This window comes from Juglans microcarpa x Juglans regia, chromosome 3D (assembly GCF_004785595.1).
Source record: "Juglans microcarpa x Juglans regia isolate MS1-56 chromosome 3D, Jm3101_v1.0, whole genome shotgun sequence".
Classification (NCBI taxonomy): domain Eukaryota; kingdom Viridiplantae; phylum Streptophyta; class Magnoliopsida; order Fagales; family Juglandaceae; genus Juglans; species Juglans microcarpa x Juglans regia.
Window position 1 is genome coordinate 8,339,855 of NC_054598.1, and position 13,324 is coordinate 8,353,178.

The following is a 13,324-nucleotide window of genomic DNA, read 5'->3' on the forward strand; positions in this document are numbered from 1 at the left end:
TCCACCCTTTCATTCTCAACACCAGTATTTTGCACAGTTAATTCAGGTCAAAGTTGCAGTATATATGGCTGGAAGATGGAGAATCTCTATGCCATGCAGATATTGGCTGTTTATTGTCCGAAAAATTCAATAACGAAAAACATAGCAGAATTGGGTCCACATGACATTCACCATATCGGGAATCTTAAAAAAATCATATGCTTTGTATGATCCTATACTTCTCTGAGGGTGCGGACCAATGCCCTGTCTTTGATTGCTTGCCATGTTGTACCATTGTTTACGCAAACTTACAGGAAGGTGCAAAGAATCATGTACTTGAAAGAATCCAACGCCATTGGATTAGTTTTCAAAGCCAGCTGGGACCCCCCATCTCATATTTTCAAGTCTCTTAATTTTCACCTACTGGTCTTGTAGATTCAAATTTTTAGTTAATTTTGATTCCCCACAGCAGCAATTTACCTACTCTGCTGGTTCCTTGTACTGGTATAAGAGCAAGACAAACGCAACAAATGTTGTGGAAAATAGCTTTCATGATGTCCGTGTCTTTGAACAAGAACAAGAACAAGAATCAGCCATTTTTCAATGCCCAGATTGGAGAGCATCTATAAAATTGTGTGAATTTTGATCAGGACGTCTGTTTCTGTGAACAAGAGTCGGCCATTTTTCCAAAGAAATAGATTGGTATATTTATGAAGGACGTGATATTATTGGACTTTGGAGACAGACTCTTATTTTTTGGAGATTCGTTCCATTTGGACACAAAGGGTTAGGGAATTTGATCTTTAAAGAGGTTTTGCCTTTCCCTAAAGGGAGAATGGAACCACGTGCGAAGCTGATCTAACAAAGATCATGTTCTCATTCTTGTTCTCCCAAGAGTTGGTTCTCTTTTGACAAAGTTATCATTACAATACATGCATATGCCTTCCCTTTCCCTCTCTTAATTTCCTCCCTCTTTCCGTCTTTTCTTTACTCTCATTCAATTATACTCAAAATTCATTTGCCTTTCGATAAAGAGGTGTACCTTTGCATGGTGTGCTTTAACAATGTCAGTTTATAATGTGTTCGTGAGAAACTTTGTTCAAATGCAAATAAGATCAAAACACCGCAATATTGTTGAAACTTAGGGAATTTCACTACATAGTAACCATATTGCCAATGACAAGTTGATGCCGGTTTGATTGTTTCTTGGTTACTCTACTGAAAATGGCGATAGTAACATACAAGAGACACGAAACTTCATGACCCAAGATCGGATTTCGGAGATGGTTATTCTGATTAGGGAATCAGAAGCCCAATTACTGGTACAGATTAAGAACGCCTAAGAAGATTACATAGCTTTGTTATGGTTTTCTTCTAAAAAAAGGAAGACTATTGCAACTACTGCTTTCTTCGTGATCATGATCCGACTCATTGGACGAGACCTCTGTGACTCCGCTTGAGCCAGAAGAGGATGAAGCAGGGGCAAGATTCAAGTCCGTCTTGTCCTTTGTCATGAAGTCATAGAAAACAGGCCCGGTAACCCCGAGTTTCCGGGCAGCTTTGTCGTTCCCGAATTGTACGTTTTCGTCATCGTTTTTAGAGCTTCTTTTCTTCAAAAATATGCGGCACAGAACCCAATTGTCCATTGGAACCGCAAGGCTCTGCAGAAGATTGAGATAAAATCGTTACCTTTACTAAAAAATTTAGGATAATCTACATGGCCAATGCTGGTAGTTTACGGAGCATAATTTGGGCATGTTTTTTTGACGTGGGTTTGTTGAAATTTGCATAAATTTGGTGTTCTGAATTGGGAAAAATGTAATAGAAATAAGAACTCACCTCGGTTGAGTTCTTCTTTTGTGGGGCATTGGCGGCTGTGGTTTCAGCATTAACAAAGCGGTATTCATGCATGATCCAATCAGTTCTAGAGCCACGTGGAGGCTTTCCTCTATAAAAAACCAGAGTTTTCTTCATCCCCACAACTTGGTTGCCCCTTGAAGTTACAATTTGCTTGTCGATTCCAGTGGCCTTCCAGTAACCGGCGCCGGTGGCTCTGTTGGATCGGTTCCCATTGGGATACTTGGCTTCCCTAGTGCTGAAGAAGTACCTCTCTTGCTCCAAATCACCTGAACCCCCAGAAGCTTCGTGAATCAGAAAAATTGGGAAAAAAATACAAACGAAAGAAACCGCTACTCCTAAAAACGTTGCAAGGCATTGATTTTGCAGTCATATGTTTTTGTAGATTGGTGATATATGAGAACCGAGCTCAATATGTTCTGCGATTGGGTAAATATTTTATAAAACTTACACAACTGCAACCCCCCTCCCCCTTCAAAAAGTAAAAGAAAGAATTGCAGCTGCAAAAGTTTTGATAAATTGTGTGTATCATGTAAACCAACCTGGCAAATCCCAAGGGTCATACTTGCAGACATCAACTTCAGGGATGATGGAGGCAGGCAAGGGGCAGGACAAAACCTTGCGCTTCAAGTATTGAACAACAAGCTCTTCATCTGTGGGATGGAAACGAAATCCAGGAGGCAGTCTCAGCACACCATTCTTAACAAAGTTGAGCTTCTCCATCTTATCTTGTTTTTATATACCTCTCTCAAACCCAAAAGCTCAGCTCAGCTCAGCTCAGCTCAGCTTGCTATTTTGAAAACAAACTCAGGCCCTTTGTCCCCAGAACCCGCCTTAAACAACTGAGCTAGCTAGCTGGCTACAACTCAAGCAAGCAAGCAAGCAACTCATGCAGACCTCTTAAATATAGCCCCTTCTTGATGAAGATATGCATATATATGTGGAATAACAAGAAAGGAAATCAACGGGAAAAAGAAAGGAAAAAAAAAAAGAGGGAGAGATACAGGGGCAATAAAGAAAGGATCGTGGTGGGATGGGGGGGTTGTGTTTGAGAGGGAAGAGTGGTGGTGTGTTTCTTTTATAGTAATGGGTGTTGAGAGAAAAAAGGTAAGAGGAGGAGAAGGAGAAGAAGGAAGGGAATAGGACGACCCATTTGGCGTAAACGAGACTCAAACTCCTTACCTTCGACGCTATTTTAACAAACGTCTAAAGAGTTTCATTTGGTTGTCCACGAAAGAGGTTGGAGTTTCTTATGCAAACGAAACCCAAACCCGAATACTTCTAAAAAACATGCCTAGTGGTCTTCGACCTTTGTGTTGTGTGTGGGAATCACCGGAGCTCTCTCTCTCTCTCCTCTACTATTAATTTTATTTTCCTTCCTTACCAAAAGACAACATTTTTTTTAACACAAAAACAATTAATTTGTTTTACCTTTTTAAAGCGTCGTTTATTATGCAATTCAGATGAATTTTCAATTTTTATTTAATTACTATTCATATTTCATAGCGAGTGAAAATGGATAGATCCTATGATATTTATTAAATATTTAACAAATTAATTGCTCATAATGTTATAGGGTCTATGAAATGTAATTAGATCTTAGTCATGTGTCTTTTAAAATAATAGGTGGAGGCAGATTTGGGCATCTGAAGTTACTGTTCAGATTTTAGGACAGTATAAAATCTCTGGATCTTATCATATTTATTGAATATATAGTATTGTTCAAAATATTTATTCGAATAAAAGAAATGGTATAAGGAGAATTAATTCACTTGCCTAAAATTATATAAAGAAATATAATTTGATATTTAGTCGTTTTTTGTTTTATTTTGGAGAAAAAGTTGATGGATATAATCGTCATTTCGATGTTACCCGCTAATGGGTTGCATGGTTGTAGCCTGTAGGGTCCTTATGCCATATGCTTACAGCTGGAGTTTACCGGTGCCTTTGAACGGCATGTGTGAATATACAAATATACCCTTTGAAGGTGCTCACATGAGGGGGAACAATCTCTTCTCTTTGGCCTCTCTCCCTCCAACGTTTTCGTTGGTTAAAACATAAAAATGCGGCATGCCTGCGGCTGCTCTCTCTATTGAACTACCTAACTGTTAAAAGTCTTAAAAAATAGTGCAAAAGTAATAGAGCTGGACACTTTTCCTTTCGCTAATATTCACAGAAATGATGAAAGATTCCTTATCCAAATGACTTTTTTAACATCTCAATATGGCTGTGTTTTGATGTTGAATTAAATTGAATTAAGTTAAGTTGAGATGATAAAATATTATTAGAATATTATTTTTTAATATTATTATTATTTTAAGATTTAAAAAAATTGAATTGTTTATTATATTTTATATTGAAATTTAAAAAAATTATAATGATGAGTTGAGATGAGTTTAGTTTCAATAGTAATACAAGAAGGTGTCCATCTCTCAATATCTAGATCAAGTAAAAAAAATATAGATATAATTTTCTTCATAAATATTCACAATTGAAAAGATGATGCTTTTTTTTTTTTTTTTTTTTTTACATTTGATATTGTTTTAATGTGATGGTGATAAATAAAAAAAGGAGAAAATTCATGGAGATTGGGATGGGAATTTGGGGTTGGGGTCCTTGACATTGACAATGCATGAGATGTTCTTCATAAATATAAGTGATTGTAGCCATTGGCATTTGGCATCACAATTTGCAAAAACTAATGGTATAAATTTTTGAATTGGTCGATTAGGGAGGGATAGATTGGTAAATAAATAGATAATTATGAAATAGTGGATGGGGAAGACACCATAGATATTAATTTTGGTTTTAATCTATATAATAAAATTTTAATTATACTAATAACCATTCAATAAATTTCTATCACTAAAACCCAAATAAATTAATGTGACTTCATATTTACACTAATGTAAAATAGATTCTGAACAGACAGACATTACGAAGAGACTTATGAAATAGAGACATTTTCATCTTTACTGATTTTGTGAATGCAATATTGGTTGCTTTTTGGGGGTCAAGAAACTCGCCTACTAATTAAATAATTTCGCAATTATAGGATCTTGGGTTTTATATATTTAAATCATGATGAGATTAAGTCTATTATTTACCATCATGTTATTTACGCCGTAGCCCCTAGTACTTATTGTGAATTTGTGATTATCGGTTCCTTTAAGCAATGGAAGATTCCAGACCAAACCAAGCCAACTAGCTCAAAATGAGTGTTATTGGGACAACAAGCTAGCAACTTTCAATTTTCAAATTCCTGACCCCTTTCAATTAAATATCGCAAAACGTCTAATTCCAAAAAATTATTGCTATACTTTTTGCTACTGTTTTTACATTTGCATCCAATAATATATATATATATATATTGCGTCGCATCATAATATAATTTTTTGTTCTGGTTTTCATTAATATAATATTTTCCCCATGGATTAAACTTAATATAATGTCCGCTAAAATAAAACATGATTACGTTTCCATGAGGCTTGAGCTCATTATGTCCCGTTTCGATATAAAAATAATTTCATCTCATCTCATATTATCTTTACAATTTTTTTAAATTTCTAAATAAAATGTAATACATAATTCAACTTTTTCAAATTTAAAATCAATAATAATATTAAAAAAATAATATTTTAACAATATTTTATTCAATTTTCATTTAAAATCATATCATCTTATTTCATTATCTAAACGGGGCCTTAAATTGCAGACATCTTATTTGACAGATATTTAATTTCTAGATGATCATGAGTTAAAATATAAAACATTGAACAATCTCAAATGTTAATTGACATCTAATTAGGAGACCCCCTATATATGTACAATTTATTAATTTATACTAATGGTATGATTTTCTTTAATACCGTAGAATACTCATGCACAAAATAATAAGAGGTTCAAAATTTATTTTTGAGTTGGCCTATCATTAATGCTGCATTTATTTTCAATTTAATGTAGAAAATTATCTTCGTCACCCCTTCAATATATATATATATATATATATATGCACGCGCGCACACACCTGTCTAAACTTAAAAACTTAAAAATGAGGTTGTTTTAATGAGATAATCTGAGTTAATTTGTGAATAGTAATATTTTTAATAATAGATTGAGATATGTGTTTAAATGTATAAAATAAGTTGAGATGAGTTTAATTTTGTATAGAAAGTTAAAAAAATAATAGGTCTCATCAATGATTAATTTGAGATAGATTGATATTGTGAGTTTGTATTCCGAACATAACCTTAGTAATTGAACAATTCATGTTTCCAAAAAAAAAGGGAAGAATAAAGCTAATTGAACATTCACATGATTTACACAATAAATTAGCAAACATGGAGTTATTGGATCCCATGTCATTGATGCACTCCCATCTCACGCGTGATGCACTCAAAATTAATAAATACATAACGTAAATAAATTAAGAAAAATTCTATTTATAGTCATGAGTGGGGGAGACTACGTGTGTAGTCCCACTGATAAATGATGGTAAAAAGAGAAAAAAATTATTTTAAAAAAAAATATTATTATAATTTTAATTTTTTTTTAAATATAATTGTATGAGCTTACATGAGCAGTCTCTAATTGGAGACCGTAAGTAGACTAATATATACATTTATATTGTAACATAAATAAGAAATAAAATGGAGAAGGCGGATGGAGTATATTTATTAGAATTGGAGTAGTTCTAAAAGAAATATGAGGAGGGATGGTTGTGGAATTTAAAAAAAGTGAAGTGGGAATAACGTGGGACGGTTGAGATGTTAGTTAAACCGGAGCCTCAAACATTGACAATTGAAGAAGCCTGATTCCGTAGGGAGAAGGGAAACACTAATTTTCCACGAATAATTTAAAAAAAATTGAGAAGACTGAATAGGAAAAGAGACAGACAGACACAGAGACAGACACAGAAAGAAAATCATGTGTATTGTAAAAGGATGTGAGATTCCCACAAGCAATTGCTCTCAACCCACTTGCATAATGCATTATAATTCTTCTATTCCATATATATTTTCTATGGAGAGAAAAAGTTGTGGGCTTTCGTAAGCCAAATTGCGGCCATGATTTTCATTACCTTTTCCTTCCTTTCTTTATTAATTTCTTAGCTTTATATATATATATATATATATATATATATATATATTTATTTTTTTTCTTTTGTTTGTTTGGAGGGGTCAAAGAAGTTTGCGTGTGGGTGTTGAAGAGGGTTTTAAGGAGCAAGAGGGAAACGTCAAAGGCTGCAATTATTGCGTTTTGAGTAAAGTATGTTTTTCAGTGGAAAATGTCTTTGTGCTTCTTATGATCGATCTAGCAATACATACCCCTTTTGATCCCCCCTTTGGTTTTGGTTTTGGTTTTCTGGCTTCGTTTCATTTGGGTTTCCTTCTTCTTCCCTCCTCTCATCTTTTTACTCTTCTTTTCTTTTTTTGGGACTTTTTGTTCTTAATTAATTAACTTTTCTTGGGGTTGCCCTCCTTTGAAGCATCCAAAAATAACATCAGATTGGATCACACATATACCTACTGAACATGTTCTCACTAACTTGTAGAGAGAGAGAGAGAGAGAGAGCTTTAAAGGACTCTGACATTTACTCCTGTTTTCGTTTTGTAACAACAATAATGAAAAGTTTATACTTGGAAGGAAAAGAAAGCCTTACAGTCAGTCATCATGTGGATATTAATTATATGCAGAAACAGTAGATGTTATCTTTTGTTTTTCTTTGGCAAGGGAAAGATCATTGGACATCTCTTATGAGAATATTGACTTTAAAAAAAAATAAAAATAAAAATAAAAATAAAAATAAATCTAAGAACAATTTGAATGATTGACTGCATTTGTTTGTTCTTCGAATATTGAAACGATTTTTTTAAAAAAAAAATTAAGGCTATTGGATAATAATTATGGGAACCAGCTGGAACATTGTTTGCTAATTATTTCTGTTAATTATAAACTCAAAAGAGGTGCAAACGGTAAAAGGGAGATTGATGTTGAAGAAGAAATAGTGCTCCGTCCTTTCAGTCAATCATAAATGTATCATACCCCTTTTCTTTCATCCATCATCATCATTTTCCATGTGTTAAAGGGGCTGGTGTCCTCATTTCAGCCACTTTAATTAGGTTTTGTTAATAATGCAAGTTTAGGTGGAACACTTGGATAGATTTTAATTTATGGGGGGTGCTGGAAACTCGATACTCCATTTAATTAGCTCATGTTTTCCAGGAAAAATAGATTAATAAAATATGTCATGCAAGGATTGATCATCAATATCATGCAGATCTAATTAATTAATTATGTACTGATTTATACTCAAACGTATTAAATATGCAAATCTTTAAACACAATGAGAGCTGTTTTCTAGAACAAGAGTGGAGATATTAAAAAAACGCCATAGATTTCAAAGTTGACCCAGTTAATCCTTATTAGATGATGCATATGACTTTCATTACTTTTCTTTTTTCCATTGAGAAGATCAATTTGAGAGACCATTTCTTCATTTTGAAGCTACAATTTTGTCAACATATATACATGCCTGCCATAATATTTCCAAGAGAATATATATATATATATATATATATATATATATATACATGCAAGCATCAAATAATAAAGATCATAAAAGAAATAAAAATAATAAAAACAATTAAACAGAGGCTAGAGCTGTCCACGATATTCTTCCACCACAAAAGAAGTTTTCCCAATAAAAATCGGAGGTGTTGTCCTCCTTTCTTTAAAAAAGTAATAAATAATAAATAAATAAATAATTGCTAGAGCTGTCTTTCTTCAGTACTGATGGGCAACGAAAAGTTGTATGACTTTAAAACATAATAGAGACCGAAGAATCGAAGATATGATCTTTGCCCAATTCTACTTGACTACGTAAGCTTGAATCAGACGTACAGACCTTAGGATGGCAATAAGGTTGCAACATTTGGGTTCCACCCAATTGGCTACCTGTCGGGTCCGCCCCAGCAACTTGCTATAAACCATCCAAAAAGTAATTCTGTGTGTGTGTGTGTATATATATACACACACATACACAATTGCAGAAACTGTAATAATAATATGGAGTAGTACTAGTGGATGGAGTTATTGGAAAGTAAGGTGCATGCATGGGGTTGGGTTTTTATTAATTTCTATATATCTGGTGATTAGATGGTTGAATATTACTACTTACTGCTACAAGTTGGATGGGTCCTTATAAATCCCAATTACTCGATGAAGAAATCATGTAGAATTTTCAAAGCAGTGTTAATCGACATCATGTTCCCCCGATATATTACATTACTTGTACGTATGGTGGTACATGAAACGTACCTTTCCTCCGTGTAAATCGCCATGAGCTGCATGTTTTATTAACTGTCAAAACTAGAAAAGTTGCTTTCAGTATTTGGTGGATAGGAATCTCTATGCCTCGGCACAGTACTTGAGAGAGAGAGAAACTTCCTCAAAAAGCCCATCAAAGTAACAACAAAAAAATGGGGGTTTGTCATTTGGGCATGTGAACCGAAGTAGCCCGCTTGATATCATCACTCCCACACACATTCCAACCTACCTACGTACGTACCGTCTTTAAACTCTTAACTCTCTCGTTCTACGAAGCTTACAAGGGACAGATCATTCCTGTCTTTACAAGCAAATTTCATCGTCTTTCTAACTTTATTCCTTTTTCTAGGGGCTCTTGGATCAGCATTTTCCTAAGTGTCATTGTGTAAGAGCTACCGCCAAATTAACATGGAATCTTATGCTTTCGTTTTTTACTATATATATATATATATATATATATTTATATTGGCGTGTTAATTTGTTTCCACATTACATGGTTTATCAATAATACTTGTAAGCCTGGCACATATCAACGACAAACCCTCAGGTGACTGGTTCAAAATTGGCAATACCTGCAGCGCGCGCTCACACATGTATATATAATCTAGCGTTGGAGAGAGAATATCTAGGGCGGGAGGACTCTGAGGACGTAATAATATTATCTGATATCACTTCAATTAAAGCTTTTATTTAAGGAGCTATGACTAAGTACTGTAGATTTTCCCCCACGTTATATCAATCACTCACTTTTTGTGATAATCATCCCACGTAAATATATATATATATATATATGTATATATATATATGTAGATATGGTTGGAAAAGTTTCGATTCCTTAGATTAGCTCAGTAAATCAACTAGTACGTAATGCCCATGAGTATTTTGAGATTTTTGTTTAGGGTTTGGGGAAAATGTCAGTTTATGGTTTTTTCAAGGATGATTTTCATTGCTAATTTGATGGTTTAGTTTTGCATCCGATTTGACAAAGAGAAGCCTCCAGACTTGGGCTGTTGGTTGAGTCATGCCTACTGGACCAGGTCTACAGATCAGGTTAAGAACCCCAGGATAGTTTTTTCTGGGCCTGTATATCGTTGTGTAGTGGCCCTTTAGTAGCATTCGAGTCATTTTGGATTTTTTTTACCGTACGTTCTTTTTGTGAAAGCTTTGGGAGATTTAAATGAGGGTCATTCTCACAAAACGAAATCACGAAGGAAATCTCTAAGGTTAAGACACCCCCTTGAAATCTCAAGAGATAAATCCATATTTTCAGAAGATGATCATAAGGCATTACCCAATGAGAAAATGAGAAATAACCGGATGATTGCTTTCATATTCAATAGTCTTCGGGAAGTAACCCTGCTTGTGCATATATTGTAGTATTAATGTACAAACAAAGAGAAATTGAGATAATAATCTTTTTTTTTTCAGACTTCCCTTCAAGTCCAACACTAGTTGTGTTTCGTTAACTGATTTTATAACTATCTATCATGAACGCTAGTTGAATTCTTCAACATATAGCTTTGGACTGATCCAATGAGGAGATAATTAACACACACACAAAATCCTAATACTTTCGTCTTTGGGATTCTCTTGCTCATTTGCAGAAACATGTCTATGGTTGTTATCCACTTATCCTGCAGACAGCACCTTAATTTAGACATCCCAAGGTTTAATTTGTCCTGAGAAACACGATGCAATAAAATAAGTTTTATAGACAATAATACAACAACAAATGAGATGGCAATCTGACCACATTCTCCATGATGGGGCACGGGGCCCTCTTATCTCTTCCTTATCCGAGCTTGGATTATGGGAGGAGGAGAAGAAGGAATCGATCGAGAAGAAAGCCACCTTCCAATCTGAATGAAACAAACCCATTAAGTGTTGGACAGTGAAATGCAAGGTGTTGCATGCAGCATCAGAGCTTGGCGAAAACAGGCTTTCTTTTTTGAGTCTGTGCGGAGACTGCCTCCTTCAGATCGTCGGACACCAGCATAGCAGAGTTCCAAGTGGCAACATAATCCAACCCTTGATCCAAACTCAGCTCCCTGCTTCTAAGTAGCACTGCTTTTGTCCCTGTGACAGCTAGGGGAGACTTGGAAGCAATTCCTGCAAGCCACAACCATTTTCCTCTCTATTTATAAAAACTAGAGGAAAAAAAGAGATTTAATGCCGACTCAAGGAACTCTAGACAAATATTTTGAATTGCCAATATATATATCTATGCCATTATCCATAAACATATGGTAAATTCCATCCTCTTTGCAGCTCAAGTTTATTGTTCCCCAATCTTCATGCTTGGGAGAATTCAAAACTCTGGGAATTTTGAATCCCAGACGTTCATGCTGTCTAGTTAGACTAGTGAAGATGCCAATGACTCGAGGGCCCCGGCCAAATTTTTTCATGCTTCCTAGGCTATTCATCCCACTTCTAAAAAATTTAGATTTTTATTTTTATTTTTTTCTCCAATCCAAAAATTTATTTTTGTTTAGTGACAAAAAATTATACAACAAGTCGGCTTCGTTTGGATGATAAACTTATCTCAACTCATTATTCTAATTTTTTCAAATTCTAATACAAAATATAATAAATAATTCAACTTTTTTAAATTCTAAAATAATAATAATATTAAAAAATAATATTCTAACAATATTTTTTCATCTCAATTTAACTCAACTTAACTCAGTTCAACATCCAAACGAATCCTAACCTCTAAATAATTCTAGTCTCTTCAAAAAAATTACCTGACCATTTGTCTTAGTTTTTTATTTTATTTTTTTAAAAATAGAAAACTGGCTCTATTTGTACGTCCAACACACTATTAAAATGGGTCACACAATAATAAAAGAATATTATTACCTTAATTTTTCTATAAATATAACGAGTTGACACCCAAAACTTAGAATTGGCAAAACAAAGGCAAGATATATCATAGTGTCAGAAGATGAAAAAAAAGATGCCTCGAAAAGGCAAGATTACCCTCGGCTAAAAGTCCGACTTCTTTGTCCATTTCATCCTTGGAGCAAAATGTTTTAGATACCAGGCCCAACTCCTTTGCCTCGGGACCCGAGAACCTCCGACCCGACAGTGATAACTCCATTGCGTTACCGTACCCGACGATAGCGGGCAATCTCTGAAGCGTTCCAAGGTCGGCGGTAATTGCCAAGTCCACCTCCTTCACCGAGAAGAACACGTCCTCCGTGCAATATCTTATGTCGCAGGCGGTCACGATGTCAATGCCAGCGCCGATACACGCCCCGTGGACAGCAGCGATAACCGGCTTCCGGCACCGCTCGATCGCGGTGATAGAGTCCTGTAGGAATTTGATATCTCGCCGAAGCTTCTCTCCAGAACGGCCGCGATCCCCTGATAGGGAGGTGATGGAAGCCAGGGCTGTGAGGTCGATACCGGCGCAGAAGTGTTTGCCGGCGCCCGATAGGACGACGACGTTGACGTCTGGGTTCCGATTGAGGGCGGCCAGGGCTCTGGGGAACTCGGAGAAGGAGTCAACGGAGAGAGCATTTCCACGGGATGGGCGGTTTAGGTAGAGATAGAAGACTTGTGAGTTTGGAGTCTTCCGGACCATTTCTAGGGTTTTAAATTGCTCCATTGTTGTGCGTTTACTACAAGCTAATTCTCTGTTCGAGACGATGGAGAGGTAAACGAAGGAAAATTGGAGTAACTATATGGGGACCCATTAGCCCACCGGAAAAATCACGAATTTACAGAAAGGTAATACGGCTCAAGTCTAAAATTTAATCAACTTTTAGTTATAGTATTAATTTTTAACTAAATAAATTTATATTAAACTAACTATTTTAAAATTAAAATAATAATATAATATAATATTTTTATTTTTGTAAATACAATTTATATATTTTCTAGATCGTCATATTTTGTAAAAATAATATGTCTATTCTATTAATATTCGCAATCAGTAAAATAAATAAAAAATTTTACCAGTACATGCCATGCATGTTTTATCATTCAAAGAAAGAGGGAAGCGATGAAATAATAAAATATTACTTTTTATTGTGAATAATACCTATTCATGTTTGGAGAGGACTTAAGATTTACTATAACTTAAGTCTTAAGCTTTGGACTATTGGCTAGTCTAATGTGGAGGCTTTTTCTCACATCTAGCTAAAGTTTGGACTTG

General features: G+C 34.9%; 2 protein-coding genes across 2 annotated transcripts; both read right to left on the bottom strand.

Annotated features, from left to right (window-relative positions):
* Positions 1-1,110: 1,110 nt before the first annotated feature.
* LOC121255609 (NAC domain-containing protein 83) lies at positions 1,111-3,083 on the bottom strand. Its single transcript, XM_041156003.1, has 3 exons — positions 2,379-3,083; positions 1,819-2,105; positions 1,111-1,640 (listed from the first exon to the last, which is right to left on the bottom strand). Exons 1-3 carry the CDS (start codon positions 2,557-2,559, stop codon positions 1,341-1,343), a joined length of 768 nt encoding a protein of 255 aa, XP_041011937.1. The 5' UTR covers positions 2,560-3,083; the 3' UTR covers positions 1,111-1,340.
* A 7,679-nt stretch (positions 3,084-10,762) lies between these two features.
* On the bottom strand, positions 10,763-12,775 carry LOC121256338 (delta(3,5)-Delta(2,4)-dienoyl-CoA isomerase, peroxisomal-like). Its single transcript, XM_041157105.1, has 2 exons — positions 12,145-12,775; positions 10,763-11,274 (listed from the first exon to the last, which is right to left on the bottom strand). Exons 1-2 carry the CDS (start codon positions 12,773-12,775, stop codon positions 11,084-11,086), a joined length of 822 nt encoding a protein of 273 aa, XP_041013039.1. The 3' UTR covers positions 10,763-11,083.
* Positions 12,776-13,324: the final 549 nt, after the last annotated feature.